Source organism: Lethenteron reissneri, chromosome 33 (genome assembly GCF_015708825.2).
Source record: "Lethenteron reissneri isolate LAM-NWPU_2019-01 chromosome 33, ASM1570882v1, whole genome shotgun sequence".
NCBI lineage: Eukaryota > Metazoa > Chordata > Hyperoartia > Petromyzontiformes > Petromyzontidae > Lethenteron > Lethenteron reissneri.
In genome coordinates this window covers 843,402-863,542 of record NC_083811.1, presented here as the reverse complement: position 1 = coordinate 863,542, position 20,141 = coordinate 843,402, and the positions used below count along the sequence as shown (strand labels likewise).

General features: G+C 52.4%; 1 protein-coding gene across 3 annotated transcripts in view; it reads left to right on the top strand.

Annotated features, from left to right (window-relative positions):
* LOC133350157 (E3 ubiquitin-protein ligase TRIM33-like) overlaps window positions 1–20,141 on the top strand; it is a 48,109-nt gene that overhangs the window by 15,076 nt on the left and 12,892 nt on the right. Inside the window, exons 2-11 of one of the 3 annotated variants that reach the window (XM_061564187.1) lie at window positions 2,673–2,788; window positions 5,230–5,377; window positions 6,414–6,546; window positions 7,176–7,292; window positions 8,463–8,577; window positions 10,505–10,651; window positions 13,124–13,241; window positions 14,146–14,744; window positions 15,162–15,380; window positions 18,631–18,672. In XM_061564187.1, the coding sequence (XP_061420171.1) occupies window positions 2,673–2,788; window positions 5,230–5,377; window positions 6,414–6,546; window positions 7,176–7,292; window positions 8,463–8,577; window positions 10,505–10,651; window positions 13,124–13,241; window positions 14,146–14,744; window positions 15,162–15,380; window positions 18,631–18,672 (1,754 nt within the window). Of the gene's footprint in view, window positions 1–2,672; window positions 2,789–5,229; window positions 5,378–6,413; window positions 6,547–7,175; window positions 7,293–8,462; window positions 8,578–10,504; window positions 10,652–13,123; window positions 13,242–14,145; window positions 14,745–15,161; window positions 15,381–18,630; window positions 18,811–20,141 lie in introns of all 3 variants that reach the window. The other 2 variants (XM_061564186.1, XM_061564188.1) reach the window with 2 other exon arrangements.

Here is a 20,141-nt window from a genome sequence, read left to right as displayed (position 1 = left end):
TAAATTGCAGACACAGCTTCCACAGTGACAGAACCATCTTGTAATTCGTTTTTAAATATCGCGGTTTCAAGCTGACTCTGAGCAGAAAGCTGCGTTTCGGGTCTCTGGTAGACAGAAGTGTGAATAGTGAGGCTCTGAGTGACATAAGTCAACTCCATGCACCCTGTTATGTCACTGCTGATACAATCTTAGGATACGACAACAATAAACAAATATACTGCATACAAACATAGGAGAGGAAGTTACATCTTAGTCACGTGTCTAAAGCCTCATGATAAAATTTACATCGCGTGAAATATTGCGCTGTTATTGAGGCGATTTCTCCAATTTGTGCCACAGCTGTGTCAGTCCTCGGGCTCGCTCTTCTCAGTGGTGGCGCATTGCTTTGATAATAACCCCCGACACTTGCCGGTCACGTTATGAATTACTTTGCACATGTTAATGACACATACACAGTGGCACATTCATATCACTGTGATGTCATAGACATAACCTCGTTGCCACTTTGAATAACGGGCAGCAATTGTTTGCCGTATTTTAAAATCACTTACATTTGGAGATTGTGTTCTCTTGTTACAGCTCCTCGAGTGCGTTGCAGTATCTGTAGCGTATGTTTTGAGCGGTTAATGTCTTCAATTCCAGGGTGAAAAATGTATTGGTGCCTCACTCATTTATAATGCCCCTCTTATTCTCTTCTCCACAGCCGATTGAATCGTTTTCGAGCGGTGGCTTTGCATCTTACAGAGCAGAGAGTTAAATATGTAATAAGTGTCTTAAGATGTGTGGGGTATCTATAAATAGATCACCCCTGTATTTTTCATTCTTTTATTTTTGTCAAGTTGTAATGAAGCTCGTTCCACCACTTGGTATCTCGCCTTCATGCTGCTTCCCATGAGCACTGATCTAGTAACGATTTTACGATTATCGCTGTAGCTGATGAATATAACGCCACAAATGTTGACAAAAATTACAATTATGAGAATTTTGATTCAAAGCTTTCGTGACTGCAGGGATTCATATTCTTGGTTCTTTCAGTAAAGTCACGTAGAAGGGAAATAATGACGTTTCGACTGAAACACAAGCATCATCAGGTGTGAAATCCACAGCAAGAACATTTGAAATTTCACACCTGATGATGATTGCTTGTGTTGCAGTCGAAACGTCGTGAGAATTTGTATTGTTTTATATTTGTATTATTTTATTATTTCCCTTCTACGTGACAATGATGACAATGTTGATACTGTTAATGCTGCTGCTAAGGATGCTGAATCAAACGAGTTTTGTGAATCTGACAGTGCCCTTTATCAGCGAGAGGTGGCGAGTCAAATGACGACGCGTGATTGCCACCAGTGGAATTGGCAGGCAGGCCACGGCAGGGGGAAACAGAGGACCCCCTCTACCCCTCCATCACGACGTGGGTCATAGTCGGTTCACGTCAAGTTCGACGGTCGCGTGTACATATTAACAAATGTTCGTGGCCAAAGTGATTTAGGGTAGATATTGGTTCAAACCACGCAATGGCAGTCTGCTACGTAACCTATTCCGGTTTTATTTTGTTGCATTTTTTTGTATTAGTATTTTATCTTTCTGGTGAAGTTCAATGTTTAGATCTTTACTGCCGTCAAAAGGATCATATTTTTATTTTATTAAAACGTTTACTTGGAAAATCCCTTGAGATGGAACATCCCGGTTGCCAGAGTGCGCAGGGTTTATCTGCGCCATGCTTTTTTTTTCTGTGCGCATTTGCAAGCGCCTTCATTTGACGGAGCGTGCAAACGCAGTTGGAAGTGAACGACGCGTCCGCTCGCAATGCTGCCGCTTCTGCGTGCAGGTGCACATCACCTGCTGCTGACTTGCAATATGCTTCATCCCAGCCAGTGTGGTGGTGGGGGGGGGGGTGCCCCTCCATTTCTCTGAACAGCGCAGGGTCTGTTGCTTTCAGCATTAACCCCGTGGGCGTTCGAAACCCCCTCCCGGTCACGTTTGATCGCAGTCGACCAACATCTACATGGTGTCGCTTGGCGGCCAGGAAGTGGGGAGTCTGAGCGGTGGGCACCGCGTTTTCGGGTGGGCCCATTGCATGGTGCGCGGCGAGTTCGTACGCTCGTGCGGGCCTCGGCGACGGTGTGCGTCTGACTTTGTCGGAGATGCTGCGGTGGAGCGGTGACTTGGCGGAGCGGTCCTGTGTTTTCCCGCTCGTTCGCAGAGGTTGTGCAGTTCGTGTTTATGGCCCAGCGGCCGCCCTGGTTAATACTTATTATGAGTATTATTAATTAATACTGCAGGTATATTAGCCGTGAACAGTGCGGTCCGTCTGCTTCGCACTGGCCGTCAAAAATCCGGTGATGATTTTTCAGAAAAGGGTAGGCCACACGTGCTGGCGTCATGCTACAAATTTGTGAAAAATGTGAAAGTCGCGTAAAACGACATGGAAACAATCGGCCCCTACCGCGTTAACTCCTGCAGGCTTGTAGAACAGCGGCTTCCTTGGTGATAACCGCGCGCTGTGAGAATGGCACGAACACCAAATGTACAAATGATTGGATTTCTAGATGGGTGAAGCAGGTGTATCGGAACTGCGGGAGTCGACACGGCGGTTTGTTCGCGCGCCGCATGCCGTCTTGACAATCGATGCGTGTGGTGTGTGTGGACTCTTTTGCGTGCGTGCACAGCCATCGTGCGCTGCCCAATCTGCCACCAAGGATGCCAGCCCAAGGACATCGTGGACAACTACTTTGTGACAGACGGCTCAGAGGGGGGAGTGGCGGGCACAGAGAACAGCTCACAGGTAACAAGGGGGGCGGGGGGTGGGCTGCTCACTTTGCCGGCATTCATATTGTAATGAATTTGACTTCTCTGAGCAGCTGGCTTTGCGCGGAATGAGCACGATGTGTTCTGTGAGCCGAGGGCTCTTCAACTGGAGGCCCACGGGCCACGTCCTGTTGGAGTGGCCCACCGAGCATCATGACTCGCCCAGACAAAGACAGAGAGACGAGCGGCAATGAAAGTGAGATGAACAAATATATTGACATGGACATGAAGCACGAGCCTTCCCATTATTCCAAGTGCCTCTTTGGGATATTTCTGTGCGTGAGCCGCAGAGTGGCACAGTAGTAACACTCGTACCCCACAGAAGAAGCGCCGGGGTTCGATTCCCGACTCGGACTCCTTTCTGCTTGGAGTTGTATATGTTCTCCCCCTGTTCTGCAGAGTGTGAATGAGTGTGTGGAGTTGGTATGTTCTCCCCCTGTTCTGCAGAGTGTGAATGAGTGTGTGGAGTTTGTATGTTCTCCCCCTGTTCTGCAGAGTGTGAATGAGTGTGTGGAGTTTGTATGTTCTCCCCCTGTTCTGCAGAGTGTGAATGAGTGTGTGGAGTTTGTATGTTCTCCCCCTGTTCTGCAGAGTGTGAATGAGTGTGTGGAGTTGTATATGTTTTCCCCCTGTTCTGCAGAGTGTGAATGAGTGTGTGGAGTTTGTATGTTCTCCCCCTGTTCTGCAGAGTGTGAATGAGTGTGTGGAGTTTGTACGGCTTGGCAGCGTCATGTCACGTGTGACTGCTTGGCAGCGTCATGTCACGTGTGACATGTTATGATATCACATGGCGTCATGTTTACACGTGTGACCAATAATCTACCCCTTCCTTGTGTTTATGCCCCTCATATCTCCGTTGTTGTTGTTACATCTCGCTCAACTCTCTCATCTGCTTCTGTCGGTCATTTCTCGTTCACCTCGTTCAAATGCATCTCTGCGTCTCTGCCAGGCATGTCTCTCGACAGGCCACTAAAACATGCGCAGGGGCACCTCGTGAAATAACGCTTGGCTAATAGAAACAAAGAAGGCAGAGCAATCTAGATGAAATGTAGAATTCAGAACCTACGGGACACGCATGATGCTCATGGCGTCAACAAACAGGCAAGAAAACGAGTTGATTCATTAATTAAATCACGACCTTGAATCGTGACAGTTCATCAAATAACCTGGCAGCGACGGTGAGGCATTACATACCAAATCACTATTTAGCTTAAAATGAATTGGTTACCAAAGCGACTGAATGTACCACAGTGGGGGTGAGCAGGGGCCGATCGGGGGCGCTCCAGTTGCTGGGGAAAATGTTCCGAAACCCACGTCACGTGAGTGACCTGGGTGCAGAGTAGAAGGTTTGTTGCCCTCGCTGATTGGCTCATTGTCTTTTAGAAACCGCCGCCCGAGGTGGCTCTTGATCCCCGCGTGAGTGAAAGTCGCCGGGCGTGCGCCGTGCCGCCGCGGGCGGGCGGGCAGGTGGGCGGGCCGATCGATTGTCGCTCACACAATTGAAAACCTCCGATCGAACGCGGTCCAACTCTGGACAAAGGGAGCCATCTCTTCTTTGCGCCGCGTAGAGCAACCCTCCTCTGATTGCCTTTGAAGTGAGAGTCTGTCTCCGCGTGCCATCGCGGTCGCCGCCGTGGGCACACGCGCACAAAGGCTGTCAGGTTTTGGAGACCGTGCTATGAAAAGCAGGCTTTGAATCACACTTAAAGCTTCATTCTTCAAGACGCAGCAGTCCTCCAAATCAATGAAACTTACATTCACATCTTTGTGAGTACATTTTTTGGACCGCCCGTCAGGTTTACGTCCGCAGGTGCTCTCCACCGAGCACTGCGCCGCCGCTCCACAAAGTGAAGAACAACGCAGACTCGAGAGTGCCGACAAAGTGACTTTCATCTCGTAGGCAGGCACCAAGCCTGTGGGCCCGCAATTGGATCTGTGTTCTCAAGTTCACAATGTCATTACTCAATTAGAATATTCATAACATTCATGGCCCCTGACTGCAAAAACTTAACAGGACCCTCCTGAAAAGTCATGAGGCTTTCCTAGGTAAGCACGTTGAATCATCTCAGCCTTTTACAGAATGTAAAATAAAATTAAAAAATGTACTGCCCTTTTGTAAGCCCCTGCTGGGTGAAGGTCATGGGGGTTGTTCGACCTTCTCTGTGATGGTCACGGAACTCAATTCAACCTCTTCCTGGTGTGGTCACGCTGGTTTGCTTGGCTCAATACTTGTGCTATTCAAGCGTTCTGCACCCACGAAGCAAAGGAATCGATGTATTGACTGCGTGATAGATGGCAGAGGCGCTCGTGTGAATAAGTTGATATCGATGTCGTGCAATTTCTTATCCTGTCCTTCGCCACGCCGTGCTCTTCCCTGACCCCTGACCTCCGACCCGCTCTTGGCCATTTACGGGGCAGCCGTGCACGAGCTGCGACGACGGTGCGGACGCCGAGGGGTTCTGCGTGGAGTGCCTCGAGTGGCTGTGCCGCACGTGCATCGAGGCTCACCAGCGCGTCAAGTTCACCAAGGACCACGCCATCCGGCGCAAGGACGACGCTCAGGACGGTGAGTGTCCAGGATTCCACGACAACACAAATCTGTGATCCGTGACCCACGACGCTCGAACCATTTGGTACAAAATCTGTGCGTACTCTAATTTGCATCAATATCCAATACCCGCTTGCGTGTATTTTTATCACGAGACAAGATGTGAATTGCTCTATCACCCACCTCGCTATTCAATGGATTGTTATTATTCATCCTGTTCATGAATCACGTCACCATCGTGCAAGTATAAACTTTTTCGGACGCTGTCTTTCCGACAGCCCTGTTCTTCACCTGAGGACGGCTGCTTGTGTTGTGGCCGAAACGTCGTGAGAATTTTATTTTATTATGTTTTATTTATATGATTTTATTATTTCCCTTCTACTTGACTTTACCGAAAGAACCAAGAAGATGAATCCCTGCAGTCACGAAAGCTTTAAATCGAAAAGTATAAACTTGTGCCCGCAGAGCTTAGGAAAACCAACTGCATACCACTCATAGATGAGAAAATATTTTGAAGATTAGAATACGTTTCAATCAAAATATTGTCAAAATTTGGTTGTGTGCAATCTTTTTAGCGGTGCATTTGAACTGGCCGTGAGTGTTGCTTGTATGTGTATTCCCGTATCACGTGAAAGGAAAGTGACGCAATGAGCTCATGTGCAGGTACCAAGACGGTGAGAGGTGGAGTTCTTCATCCAGCAGTGGATTAATCATGGCTGATGATGGTTATGATGAAGAAGATACAACTGGGAAAACGTTGAATGGCCTGTTTTGTATATATTGTTTTCGATGAGTAAGCGCAGAGCAAGGATCAACGTCCCGGCCAGCAGATCAGCACAAGTAGTGACGCCGTGCAGAAGCAGGCTTACCTGCCAACTCGTCTTATGCCCTCCGTGTTAATCCTGCGTGCCTCCTGAGCCAACTGCGGTCTAAATAGCACCGGTTGCACGGGCTAGAGGTGGGGGGGAATGGGCGGGCGACAGGGTGGGAGGGTAGAAGCCCCGCCCGCGCGTTGACTGACGGGCGTGTGTCTCCCTGCCCGGCTGGCCTGCAGATGCGGCGGGCATGGCCACGCTGCGGCCCGTCTACTGCCCCGTCCATCGCCGGGAGCCGCTGAAGCTCTTCTGCGAGACCTGCGACCGCCTCACCTGCCGGGACTGTCAGCTGCTGGGACACAAGGAGCACAGGTTCGGCACAAGAGATTTCCTCCTGCTGATGCTGCTGCTGCTGATCATAATCCTCCTGCACCTCCGGATCGTCGTCACACCTTATCTTCATCCCGCTCCCGATAATCCTCCCGCTCCTAATCTTAATGCGCCGATTCGTAATCTTCCTCTTTACCCTCCTGCACGTAGATTCATCCTCCTGGGAGGCCTGCGGTCTGGCACCAATAAAATACACAGCAGGCAAAAGATCCCGCGTGTAGACAACAGAAGCGGGGAGCCCTCGGCCCCGGGGGCCATTTTTACGGGCTACCACTTGGAAATGGCTCGCAAATGATATCCACACGGTCAGCATCTTAACTGCACTAATCGGGTACTAGAGGGGGATGTGCCTGGCCTAGCAAAAACATTCCGGGCCTTTTGCATTGACAGAAGACACTTTGAGGCATGGTTAAACTGTGGTCCCCGTCAAAGGTCCTCTCTGGTCCTGAGGAAGAGGTTCCCCACCCTGGCTCTATAGAATAGACTGCTGGAGGGGGAGTTACTGTTAGCGAGCACCCGTTGAGGTGGGAATGGCGCGCGGGGAGCGGTGTGTGGCGGAATGTCGGCCGCACCACCAGGACGATGGGCAGCCTCGTTTTTGACGCATGCAGGTACCAATTTGTGGAGGAGGCTTCGCAGCAGCAGGTGGTGATTATCGAGACTCTTACGGCCAAGCTGCAGGAGAAGAAGAACTACGTGCATTTTGCCGCCATGCAGGTGCAGAACAGGTGAGAGGCACGAGCGGCGGTGATGCGCCGGCGTGAGACGATGCGCTCATCCCACTGGGGTCAAATTCTCTCTAGTATTTGACCCCCACCCCCCCCCCCCCCCCGTGTGGTGGTAGTTTAACCCCCCCCCCTACCACCAGCCGAATTGGGTTATTTGGGCATTCGTCCAAATACAGCCACAAGCCATTTCTGAACGAAATTGCACGGAACCTGGATAGAGCCGTTGACCCTAACCCACAGAGTGCTCTCTCACCACAGGGGGCAGGGAGGGGGTGGGCTGGGTGGGGGGGTAATTTTCCAGTGAAGGAGTCATTACTGAACCAGAATTTGGACCCCGGGGTTCAAATAATATCCAGTATTTGGAATCCGGGGTCCAATTTCTTTGGGGTCAAAATACTCTTTCAAGCTGCTGGTGCGTGCGCTTGCTTGAGTGTTCGCCCCTCTTTGCCCACCGGGTGATATTAACAGCGGTTGGGAATCAAACTCTTATCACTGTGTCCATCGCGCAGTGCGCCAACCACTGTGCCATGTCTCCCCATGTTACGAATTGTCTTTATTAATTAATTCAAGAAAGCCTTGGTCAGGCTCTGGTAGTTCTTTCAGAATGTCTCGTCTGTTATTTTCATATTTTTTACGAATCAGTTTCCTTGCGGATCCGTTTCTGGTCACATGTAGACGGAGTCACTGACCCTCGACGAGTTAGGAGTGACGAATAATTAAACCAGCTCGCTCCTAAATGTATTATTAATTTGCAAACACCGTTAATAACCTACCCACGGATTATTGGGAGTTAACTGTTGATCTCGCCCAGCAGCCTTGGGGCCCGGTGGGCTTCAGGGGTTCACATTAACCCACCCATGAATTTTCATTTACTTCATTATATTTCCTCACTGAGTCTGAAGATACTATTTGAGGAGGGTCCTGACACATGTTTTTCGCAGTAGGGGGCAACATTGCTACATATAACCTAAGTGAGTATGGGAGGAAACTAGGGAACCAGGAGAAACCCCATACAGACCTGGAGTGAACATAGAAACTCGACACAGACAACCAACCCAGGTGCTTCTTGCTGCCAGAGGCACGAGTGTTGCTACCTTTCCACCGGCCTGCCGCCCTACGAGACAACTGAATGTCGTGTTTGCCCGTGTTTGCCCGTGTGCTCCGTGTCAGACTGAACGAGGTCGTGGAGGCCCACAAGAAGGTGGAGCACGACATCCGGGTGGCCGTCTTCACGCTCGTCAACGAAATAAACAAGAGGGGCAAGTCGCTGCTGCAGCAGCTTGAGGTGATTGCGTCCGTCTGCCCGTCCGGCTTCCCCATTGCCACATCGTGCATCCACACTCTCCCCTGTGCAGTGTTGCCACCTCCTTCAAGTGGAAGGTCGTCAAGCGGACCTCAAGGAGTCGCTAGTTGCCACAAGATTAACCTTTTCAATTTGTCAAAAATGTAATTTGGCATTTTGCCAAGTTCTACACATGACAAAACGATATAGGACCCTTAAAACACAAAGCAGAAATTGTTCCTCAATCTGCACCGTGTCCGTGTCCCAGAAAGTCCGCCAGGGAAACCCGAAAAGTTGTTTGACTTCGCGACGAAATCGCTGAGTTGGCAACACCGCCCCTGAACCTCACTTCCTCATCGCCACAGAATGTTGTTGCTAACCTCATTGGTGGTGTGCAGCTACCCTGGGCGGTCGATCCTCGCGTCATCGCCATCATTTTAATCATTTAATTGCTCGGGTAAACAAATCTCAGGGTCGCCCATGCGGGGACATTGGGGGGAGCGCGTTGGACAAGCGCGGAGCATCGATTGGGTTATGGATTTCCGGAACGTTGGTTTGCATTCCTGGTCCCGCCGCGATCCCGAGTGAATAAATTATTGGCGATGTTTTGTTTTTTCACGGCATTGGGGGGGAGGCCGGTGGCTTGGTTGTTTCCGTCGTTTCATTGCGTTTACGACATCGCTTCGGTCCCCCACCCCTGGCGCCATCGCCCGCAAGCCCTCTCTTGAACTCTCCCCATTGGAGCTGCGCGTTACAAAATATGGAGAAGCAATAAATGATGGAGTGCTGAAATCGTCTCTTATGCAGGCACGAGGGGGATTATTACATCGCGGGACCGTGAGAGGTCGTGACAAATTGGGTAGGCCTCCATCCAGCAGTGGATTGATCACGGCTGAGATGAATAATGTACGCTAAGAAAAGGGATTGTTTGTTGAATTGTTTTTCGATTCACGTCACGAGCAGATTGACCCATGAACCCCGGAGCTAATCGGCAACAAGGACCTTGGTGTGTGAAGTGAGTGCCTGTCGCGGTCAGGGTCAGACGGCTTGTCTCGTGACCACAGCTGGGCCCAGCTACTGCCAGAGGATTGGCTTCCCTCCAGCGGGAGGTGCCAATGCCTGCCCCATCTTTGTTTTGTTAAAACTGCTGTTTGCACAGGTGCTACTGATTGTTGCTGGCCGCTTGAGTTTTATGTCTGTGCTCAGCAACTGTGTAAAAACTTTTTTCACAAAATTATACCAGGTGCAAAATTTATGCACTTTGTTCCCTATATATCAGGGTTTATTGTCGTAGTTGTGGCGATTGTGCCTAAGTGGGAACCACTGAGTGCATTGCAAATCTTGGGCTGGATCTGATGTGTGATTTGGGAAGATCGCCTGGGGTGAGGATGGTTCTCTCGCTATTTCATGGACTTCCTGTTATCTTAACTAACCCTAAAGATTCATATTAGCCAACCGATTAGCACGTTTGCGAAAGAAGTTCAACATACATTTGTGGGTCATGTATTGGTTTGCATGCTGTGCTGTGAACCCCGATACCTGAGTCCGATTACCGGAGACGGCTAACATCGGTGCCGATTGATATCCGAACGCGTCCCACTATTTACCAACCCACACTGACCAGCGTGGCAAAGTACGCTCAAGCATCCCTCATGACGAACACAGCGTGGGGATGCCTTCATCCAGCAGTGGAATGTCAAATAACTCTAAAAGTAATATTTGACAGCTGATAATGTTCCTATGGCAATACTCACCCCTGCAATAAGGAATATGGAACTGTCACAAATTGCTCTGGGCTGCCAACAGATGAACACAATCCCGTGCTGATTGCGCAGGAAACCGCTTTGTCACTTTGTCTCCATTATTATTCTGGTGATGACCCCCCCTCCCTGCCTCCCACCTCCCCACCCCTCCCCACTCCCCCCCCTAGTCGGTGACACGTGAGCGGCAGGCCAAGCTGGGCCGCCAGCGGGACGAGATTGGCGAGCTGGCGCGGCACGTGGAGCACGTCCTCAGCTTTGCGCGCTTCGCCGTCGCCAGCGGCAACAGCACCGCCCTGCTCTACAGCAAGCGGCTGGTGAGTGGGCCCCGGGGTCACAGGCTGGGAGAGTGCACGGCCTCGGGTTGCCACTTGTGAGGGACATAATATGCAATCGTTTTTGTTGTTGTTCTCGGTTCCGCCCCCTCTGCTCCCCAGCTGCTCCTGGCCCAGTCGCCGCCTCTTCCATGATCTCTCTTTGCTTCTCCTCCCTCTTCTCGGTCTCCGCGCCGGAGTTGATTTCGTCTCTCGCTCTCATCAATTGTTTTCACGACGCGTCTAGCAGATTTACACTTGGTTCGGTTTGCACGGGACTAAGCATCTCATCGTAGTAGAATAGGGGACAACTACATGCAATTGCATTGTCCAGAGGAGTGTGTTATTATTTGCCTCGGCAAAAAGGACAATCCTGGGAAAACCAGGACAGGTGGCAACCCTCGGGCAGGCAGCAACTCCCCCCACACCTCCGATAAGCACGGTTGATACACGTGAGAGCTTGGTGAGGGGTGACGATGAGGCTCAGCTGGGTGATGGGGGAGGCATGGGAAGGCTGGAGCGGGAAGAGTTGGCAAAAGTAGTGCGTAGTGAGTAGCAAGGACTAGAGTTGGCGAAACGTTGCCAAAACTACGGCAAAAGTTGTCCGGTGGTGAGGGTTTTTACGCACGGGGCACGGTGTTGTGGGCAGGGCTCGTCCAAATTGCGAGGCTGGGATTAGTCACATTGAGAGCCGAGGTCGTGGCCTTTAAGACAGGGTTGTGCAGCATCCTTACGCTAATCTTGGATGGTTTGCAGAGTAAGGGCGCCTCTCGAAAAAAAACCCATGTTTGAAAAACATCGAAACGGGCGCCAATGTGCCCAGAGAAGAAAAGCAAACGTGCCTCATTTCGAAAGTGGGGCCTAGCCGGGCGCTTCCGCACACGCCCGCCTGCTCGCTCGCAGAACATGTCTGCCGGGGAGGGGGCGCGGGGAGGCAAACAAAGCAAGAAAAAAACAACAGCCGCAGGAGGCTTGGAGTCGCTGCTCTTTAAATGGCAAAGTGGCGTCAAGTGGGATTCACGCGCACGGATGTGGTTCGGTTTTGTGAGGCCGGTGAATGGGGCATGCGTGCGTGTTTCGTGTGTGTGTGTTGTGTGGTTTGGGAGTGGTGGTATAATGGTCCGTGCACTATGTTACAAACCCAGCAGCCCAAAGTCAATTCACAGCCATAGTCAACATCAGTTTGTGATTATTTGAACCGGTCCTGCACGTTACTTGGTCGACTCAGCCTTAAATGAGTTATTGCTGTAATGTGTAAATATCGGCACTGGGGAGACAAAGGTGGCCACACCACTCCTTCATTCGTCGTCATCTAATAGAACTTTTCACCAACAGCCTCTAATGTATGAGTGTGTGAACCAGTAATTGAAGGGCTGTTTGAGAAATTGCATTATGCTTATGCAATAAAAAATAGACACGAAGTAATAGCTTGTTAATTTACTCAATTTAAATTGCTATTTTTTTCATTCCATCTGCAATTACTCGAGCTGAAAGTTTTAGTGGCAAGGTAAAAAAAAGCAAATTGATTGTTACAGCTTAATGTGATATTTTGTGATAAATTTGTCGTAACTGCTTTTTGAGTCATGAAATAGAGCTGGTGGGAAATCCCGCAGGAGGGGGGAGTAAATCTCGTCTCATTAAAGCAATGAAACCGCATGTGATCGGGAAAATAAGAAATCGATAAGAGAATCTCACCGCTCTGCCACGCAATTTATGTCACCCAAAGTAAACAGTCAGGGTGCTAAATTACCCGAGCGCAGAAAGACGGCCACCCGCATCTACCACACACAATTCTCGCTGCACGCCTTCCTTGTCGTGCAATATCTTATCATCGTTGTCATCATCATCGTCGTCATGGCCATCATCAATCCGCTGCCGATTGAAGCCATCGCCAAGCATCGCCCTCTCCTCACAACCCTGCCATGCAATGATCCCCCCTGGCACCTGCGCACCAGCCGATTTGAATGTTCAATTAATAATAATAAATTACACCCCTTTATCAATCTGCTGTTGGATGAAGGCTACCTGGGGTACCTGGGGGGGACGTTGATTGACCATACATCCCGCTGGTCAGTGCGGGTTGGCGAAGGAGGAATGCCCAGGAACCGGTTCACATGTTAGCTGTGACTGGGAATCGATCTCAGGTTTACTGTGTTGAACTTACAGTGCGCTAACCATCACTTCACCTTCATTGTAGGTTACATTGCGTGCAATGAGAGAAAGGCACACTGTGCCATTTCATCTCTCCGTGTCACTGGGCAGTTGGCCAGCATCCTAGGCACGACATGAAATTAATGAATAATTGATGTGGATTTGTGTCGAGTCGCTCATCATCTTTGATGAGTTTGTGATCGGCGTGCGTGCGTGTGCACCCCCGCCGCTCGCTTGTCTCTTCCACTCGCGTCCTCTCGTCCGGACGTTCCGCGTGCGCATCGCCACGCTCGCGGTTTCTGATGGCGCTCATGTCGTCGGCAGGTGACGTACCAGCTGCGTGCCATCCTAAGGGCGCGCTGCGACCCGGCGCCTGTGGCCAGCAGCGGCGTCAAGTTCCACTGCGATTCCTCCTTCTGGGCCAAGAACGTCCTCAACCTCGGTACGTCGCCAGCGCCCAGCGGGTGAACAAATCTCGGGGAACGGATCCGTGCCGCTGTGCGGCAAGTCACAGCGATGTGCCGCTCAAACGAGTACTGAGGCGGTGCTAGTTTCGCCTTTGCAGCCCTGAGACGGTGACGGAAATTCCACATTCCTGTGGCAGGTGGCGGAGTCTTTCCACGAGACAGCCGCTGTTGACTCCCCCCATTTGACAACTGAGAGGGGAGGGATGATGGGCTGAGCCAACCCCCAACCAGTATTTGCGTGTGATTTTTTTTTTTTTTAGATGGGTGGCAGTTTTAATTCCTTTGATTTATTAACATGGGATAGCTGGGTGGCTCAGAGTAGTCATGTGACCACTGTCTGTGATGTGATTGGAAGTTGCCAACCCTTTTGCCCACTATGGCAGCTGTAATAAAATGTGTCCAGATTGAGGAAATTACACTTTTTGGCAAAGATAAATGTCAGGGCAACTTGCCAGCAACAGTTGCTGGCGGTCCTCGGGCCACATCTGGCTCGGGATGGCCTTCGGAGTGGCCCACCGAGTCATGGCGCACCAATATAGAGGGCTCGCTGAGATTGTAAAGAGATACGGGTTATTGAGATGATGGAGATACAGAGATGAGAGAGCTGTAGACGAGTGATACATCTGAGATAGACAAGGTACATACGGGCGATCTTGGAGAGATCGCCCGTATGTAGAGGTTAGCAGTCACGCGTGCAGTCGTCATGACCGTCACGACGCCACGTAACATTCTAACGGCTGTGTACGTGACACGGACGTCACGTGGCCTGCCAGCACGTGTACATGTTGTGATGGGACCCACTGGAAAAATCTAATGGAAAAACCCTGCGCGAACGATTCCTCCCGTCCTTGCGTCGACGTGTGCGGCGGCTGCGTGCAGGCACCCTGGTGGTTGAGAACCCTCCTCCCGGAGCGGTGCACGCGTTTCTACCCAACATCGCGCTTGCGCAGGCAGGCCGGCCGCCCCCCGGCACCGTGCCACACATGCCGGCCTCCCCCTCCGCGCCGGGCCCCCCTCTCCCGGCCTCGCTCGCGGGGCCGGGGGTCCCGATGCGTCAGCAGGCGTCAGGGGGAGGACCCCTGCAGCCCCCGCCACTGGGCCCGCCGGGCTCCGGGCAGATCAACTTGGCTCAGCTCCGTCTGCAGCACCTGCAGCAGCGGGCCATCAAGCAGCATCAGCAGCAACAGCAGCACCAGCAGCAGCAGCAACAGCATCAGCATCAACAGCAACAGCAGCATCAGCTGCAGCAACAACACCAACAGCAGCAGCAACAGCAGCAGCAACAACAGCAGCAACAGCAGCAACAGCAGCAGCAGCAACAGCAGCAGCAACAGCAGCAGCAGCTTCGTCTGGTGGCCAGGCCTCAGCCATTGCAACCCCACCGCAGAGTTTCTTCGTCTGCGTCCGTGGCGGCCGCTACCGCCCTTGCTACCGGGCAGCCGGCCTTCGCCACTCTCTCTCCGACCAACGGCGGGCAGGTGCGCGGGCGCTACGAGGGGTGGGACGGTGCGAGATGCCCGAGCGGCTCGGAGGGCAGAGTGCAGAGCCAGTTTCAGCAGCTTGAATCGAACTCGGACAGCTCGGAGAATTAAACGTACCGTTTTGCGGAAGGGAAAGTGCGCTGCCCTCTGCTGTGTAGACCACTTCTTGTGATGGCGTCTCTGATATCCGCTTCCGTGGACCGTTTTGTGACGTGACGGGTCGCCACTGTTCTGCGAGATCCAAGTGGATTCTTTGACGCAGACGGCACGATCGCGATACATTTCAATAACCCCAAAAAGTGTATAAAAGCGCACATTTGGAACCTATGTTTGTCGAAATTTCATTGTCCGTCTATGTACGTCGACGCCTGCCATGTACATTTGCGTGTTGTGTGTTCTCGGTCATGTGTGCAGCCACCACGGCTCATCAGCGTGCAGTCCTTCCACCGAGCCACGCAGCACTTGTCGGCCACGCAAGCTCGCGCCGTCGCTCAAGGCGCCGGCAGCGTCCGCATCGGGGGGCAGCAGCAGCAGCAGCAGCCTCCGGGACCACAACAGCAGCAGCCACAGCAGCAGCAGCAGCAGCGGGCACCACAGGGGCCCCCGCAAAACCCGGCACACTCGCTCCGACAGGTGAGGAGGAGGGTAGCACGGGGACTTGGATCGCTAGAGCTAGGAACTGCCGGCAGTGGGAAGGGGAGATGGGACAGTAATTAGAAATGAAGTAGAAATAAAATGACAATGATCACAATTAAATTAGCTCTTGTGCAGGTGCTCGGTGTATTAATGTTTTCATATTGTAGGATTGCGAGCAATATCTGTAGATTGCGGAGGCCTTCATCCAACAGTGGATTGACCATGGCTGAAGATGATGATGATGATGATCAATAATTACAAGCCTTTGTCGACCTCCACTGCTGGATGAGAAGGCCTTCTGAATACCGTGTTGGTCGTGGGGGTTTGTTTGAACATTCATCACACCGGTCAGTGTAGGTTGGGGAAGAGGGGCGCCGCGGAGCCGTTCAGATATCACTCGCGCAACTGAGGTTGGCCGTGGCCGCGAATCGAACTCGGGTTGCCTGCTTCATAGTGCTGCAGCGAGCCTTCTACAGAACGGGAGCGCGGCAGTGAATGAGAGAATGGATGGAGATGAGCAGAGACGGGTTGACAGGCAAATCTGGGGGGGGGGGGTGGCGAGTGAAGAAAATTGTGAGATCGAGCTTGAGTCTGGGATTCGTAGCCACAAGTTCAGCGGGAGATGCAAAATTTTGGCGTAAAAGTAAAACAGTTGAAATGTTCCTTCTTCTCATCGGAGCCCTCGGTGAGAGAACTCGCACGAGCTTGTGGTCGGCCACTCGGAACGCGAGGAGAGCCCCCAGGGTGGTGAGGTCACGGAGCGCGAGCGGGGGAGGGGGAGACGGTGAAAGTGGGAGGCGGTTCACAGGGACATGGGAGGAGCTCCTATAAGGACGGGGCGTGGGGTCACCACGGGGTCACCACGGGGTCACCTCGGTGTCACCTCGGTGTCACCTCGGTGTCGCCGTGAGGGGAGGGCCCGGGGAGTGCCACGACAGCCTTGTGTTGTTACGCAGCGACCCTCGTGTGTGGCGCGCGTCTGCTATGTCGTGTACAAATACAGCTGCTGCCTCTTTACAGTCCACCGCTGCCGGCGCGTCTAGGGGGCTGTCTCGCTTCACCAAGCTTGGCCGGTTCTGGTTGGTCACGGTCGGCAGTGTCGATGCTGATATGGTTGCGTTTAATTTGTAAATGCTGCCGATTGTTATTTTCTCTGAAAGAATACGTGAACTTCTGAGTTGTGAAGTAAATATTTTATGGTTCAACCCCAGCGTGTTCCACAAAGGCTTGTGAAATACAATGGTGATTTGGCAGACATTTAATTAATTCCAAGCAAAACCTCAATGTAGAAATCTGACATGAATAAAATATACATTTAGAATAATGGACACAGCACTTCTCACAAATTTAAAGACATTCTGTGTCCCGGCCGCCTGACCTCTCGCTCACGTGGCCGGATCGTTGCCGGGCCCCACGCTGTACTCGACCCGCGACCGCTCGCGTGGGGGGGGGGGGAGCGGGGTCAACCCGCTAGCGCAGCCACACCCTCAAGGTTACGTCGCGCTCTGCTCAGCGCTTTTATTCCTCGGCCCGGGGGCCCGCACGGCGCACGCTCGGTCCCCACCGGGTTGACCGTGTGCGTAGTGGGGTGCGGAGAGTGCACGCCGGTTTGTCCCGTTAGGCTTGGCAGCATTTTAAACGGCCCGGGCACCGCCGGGGGCCACGTTGGGCTCACGGCGGGGAATGGGCGGGTGCGGGGGGAAGGGAGCGGTGTGAGCATACTTTAGTCTCGCTTCGTTGGGCGAGGCGAAACGTACGCCCATGCACCAGCGCTCGCACACGTACTCGCGCCCATAAACCCACACACCGCACCTAACTGCTGCTTACCGGTTTGCTTGCCGTGCCCATTAAGGCCGTAACGTTTCATTTTTATTTTTCCCGCATTTGCCCTCTGCGTTGACGATGCTCGGAAGCGAGTAAGGTCTCCGCGTGAAACATCATCGTCTGCCTTGGAACGAAGGCTTGACAAACATCGTAACGTATAAGTGGATCTGTAAGTTTAGTCATTTGTTGTACAAGATAAACCTACAAGAATGCACGGCTCATCTTAATTCAAGGGCGAGTTGCCCTAATGGACATTAAAACTTCCTGCTTGCACTTGTGAAATTCTAAGTGTCTTTAATCTTGGCAATATAGTGTTGAGCTTGGAAAGTGCTTGGCTGGGCGGACCGCCTTGCATGGCAGGTTGTTACAGGTGGTTGCGGGGCTACCTGGTGGGCAGGAGTTGGCACCCCCCATCATGTGACCCGCACCGATCCTCGCTACCCACATGGCTTGGGGAGGCTCTCATCCAGCAATGGATTGACGAAGGGGCTATGCGTGTGCACGCGTACAACGGTAGAAGTGACTTGGAGCATTGGAGTGGCCGAGACGTCCAGTCCACTTAAAATACCGTTATATTTCATTTCATATTCATATGAGGAGCAGTGGCACAGTGATTTGTGCACTTCCCTACGACTGACATCAGTGGCGAGTGGTGGACATCCCCCCCCACTGCCCCCCCCCCCCCCCCATTCACGAACGCAAACTGATCAGCGTAGTGAAGTATGGTCAAACAACCGGTGGCTAACACAGTGTCGGGAAGACTTCATCCAGGCAGTGTGCTCACAAGGGGCTGCACGTGTTATCGTGTCGTTCACTGAGTGCGCATTAAGGTGAGTAGAGCGAGGCTATGCATCGCAATCGGCTGATTCTGGAAGATGCTGGAGTTGATTTGCTGTGACAGTGTCGCGTTGTGGCACGGCGCACGACGTGATGATGACGTAATGACGATGTAACGATGCACTCCCGCAGAGAATTCCATCCATTGTCACGGCATGATTTTGCAAATTTGACCCGCAAATCGATTTTCTGCCTCGTGCCAGTTTTACCGACTCGTTGGTGTCGTTTTGGTCATGCTACGCACAGCAGTCTCAGCGCGCGAAGAGCGCTGTACAAAATCATGTTGTGTTTTCCTAATGTTTGTCATTCCTTGTCTCCATTGTATATACTGGTTCGCTATCGCATCGTCATTGCAACATCAGCGTATCATTCGCATAAGTTGTATGTTACCGATCACTAGACGCGCAAATCATTGCGCGTGATCGATGATTCGGTGCGTCTCTGCGACTTGCCTAGTAGAGCAACGGCAGCCGCCGCATTCGATCCGCCGTGCGCTTTACCTGTGGGCGACGATGTCCGAATGTAATCCTCCTCCTCCCTGTGCCCCCTCCCTTCCCCCCCCCCCCTCCTTCCTCTTGCCCTGCAGCACCCCGGCAGCAGTGTCCCCCTCGGGGGCCCCTTCCCCGTGGTGAGCCTCCACCCGCCCCCCCCGCCCCCCGCGCACCCCGCGCACCCCAAGCCAGCCCCCCTGGTGGCTTACGACCACATCCCGTCTGTGACCAACCCTGAGAACTTGCCCTCCTTGCCACACATACCCCAGATACAGGTGGGTTCTCACCCCCAAGCCTGCGCAAGGCCGCTCTGACGTCGTTACTTTCACTGCCGTATAATTCTTACCCTGGGGTGAGTGCTTGCTCATTGCTTCAACCCTGGGGTAAATCTTCGATGACAGAACGACTCCCCATGCCCTCGTGGAAAAATTACTCCCATTTGGGGGTAAGAATACTATCCAGGGTTAGGGTATCTGGTCAAGGATTCTTGCAACCTTGTTCTAATTGCCTTATGTCTGTATCGGTGGTACCGGACTCGAGAAGAGTGATTCAATCTGGCTGTGGAGTTAAACTACCGCGGGGGGGGGGTGGAATTTTAATGATAAAGAGTATGGTGATCCGGCCCTCTAGATTATATGGGCTCTAAATACGATCTGGTGCCGGGCCTCCGTGTCTCCGTTTGACGAGGCCTCGTAGAGCCAGGCTGCTGCTGCGGCGGTGCCGCGCCAACCTCGCTCGCCTCAATGCAGGCACCCAGAGGAGGGGGAGGGGGTCGCGGGGTAAAGGAGGGAGTTGACTCTCCTCTGCCCTCACCTTCCCGACACGTGTTGATGGCCGTTGCATGTCACACAGCGATCTCTTAGTATCTTTCATGAACGTAAAATAAATTGTAAACAAATCGTAACCGACGTAATGCTTTGCCGCCTCCAAACATTATTGGTTTGAGGTGCTCCGTTTGTTTACTAAACAGGACTGCCCCGCTCGGCGGTGGCACCTGGCAGTCGCGTAAAAAACGCGCCCCCCACGCACCATTTGTCTTCACCCGCGGGTTCCTCATGCCGGCAGCTGGGGAGCAGCCGCGTGCGGATGTTAATCGGGCGAGCGGAGGAGACGCTAATCAGGGCCTCGTGCTGCCATGCCGCACGAGGCCCTGCTCGCGCGATCGACGGTGCGAGCCGACCGCTCCGCCACCGCCCGGGCCGCCGAGATCGATGCGTGCCGGCGGTGCTTCAGTTTCACCGCGGCAATCGGCTCGCGGTGCAGCGACGGGGCGCGCGTTGAATTGGTCGTCCGACGTGTTGCTGCGAAACAAAAAATATCGGTTTTTGCCTCCCGGGATTTCTGTTTCACAAAATTCATTTGGGTAACAGCATATACAAGCAGAACTCTGTTCTCTGCCTCCACGTGTACATAAATGGCACTGCTGATGAAACCCATGAAGTGGAAACCTGTGCAGAATTTTTGGTCTCCTTTTTAGTTTTAGCCAAACTTGTTCACCCACGAAATCCTCACTGCGCAGCCCTGGTGCCCAAACAGACGCTGCTGGACAGTGTTGATCTGGAATGCCCGTCGGCTGTTTGGCTTACTGACAGAGACACAAAAACGG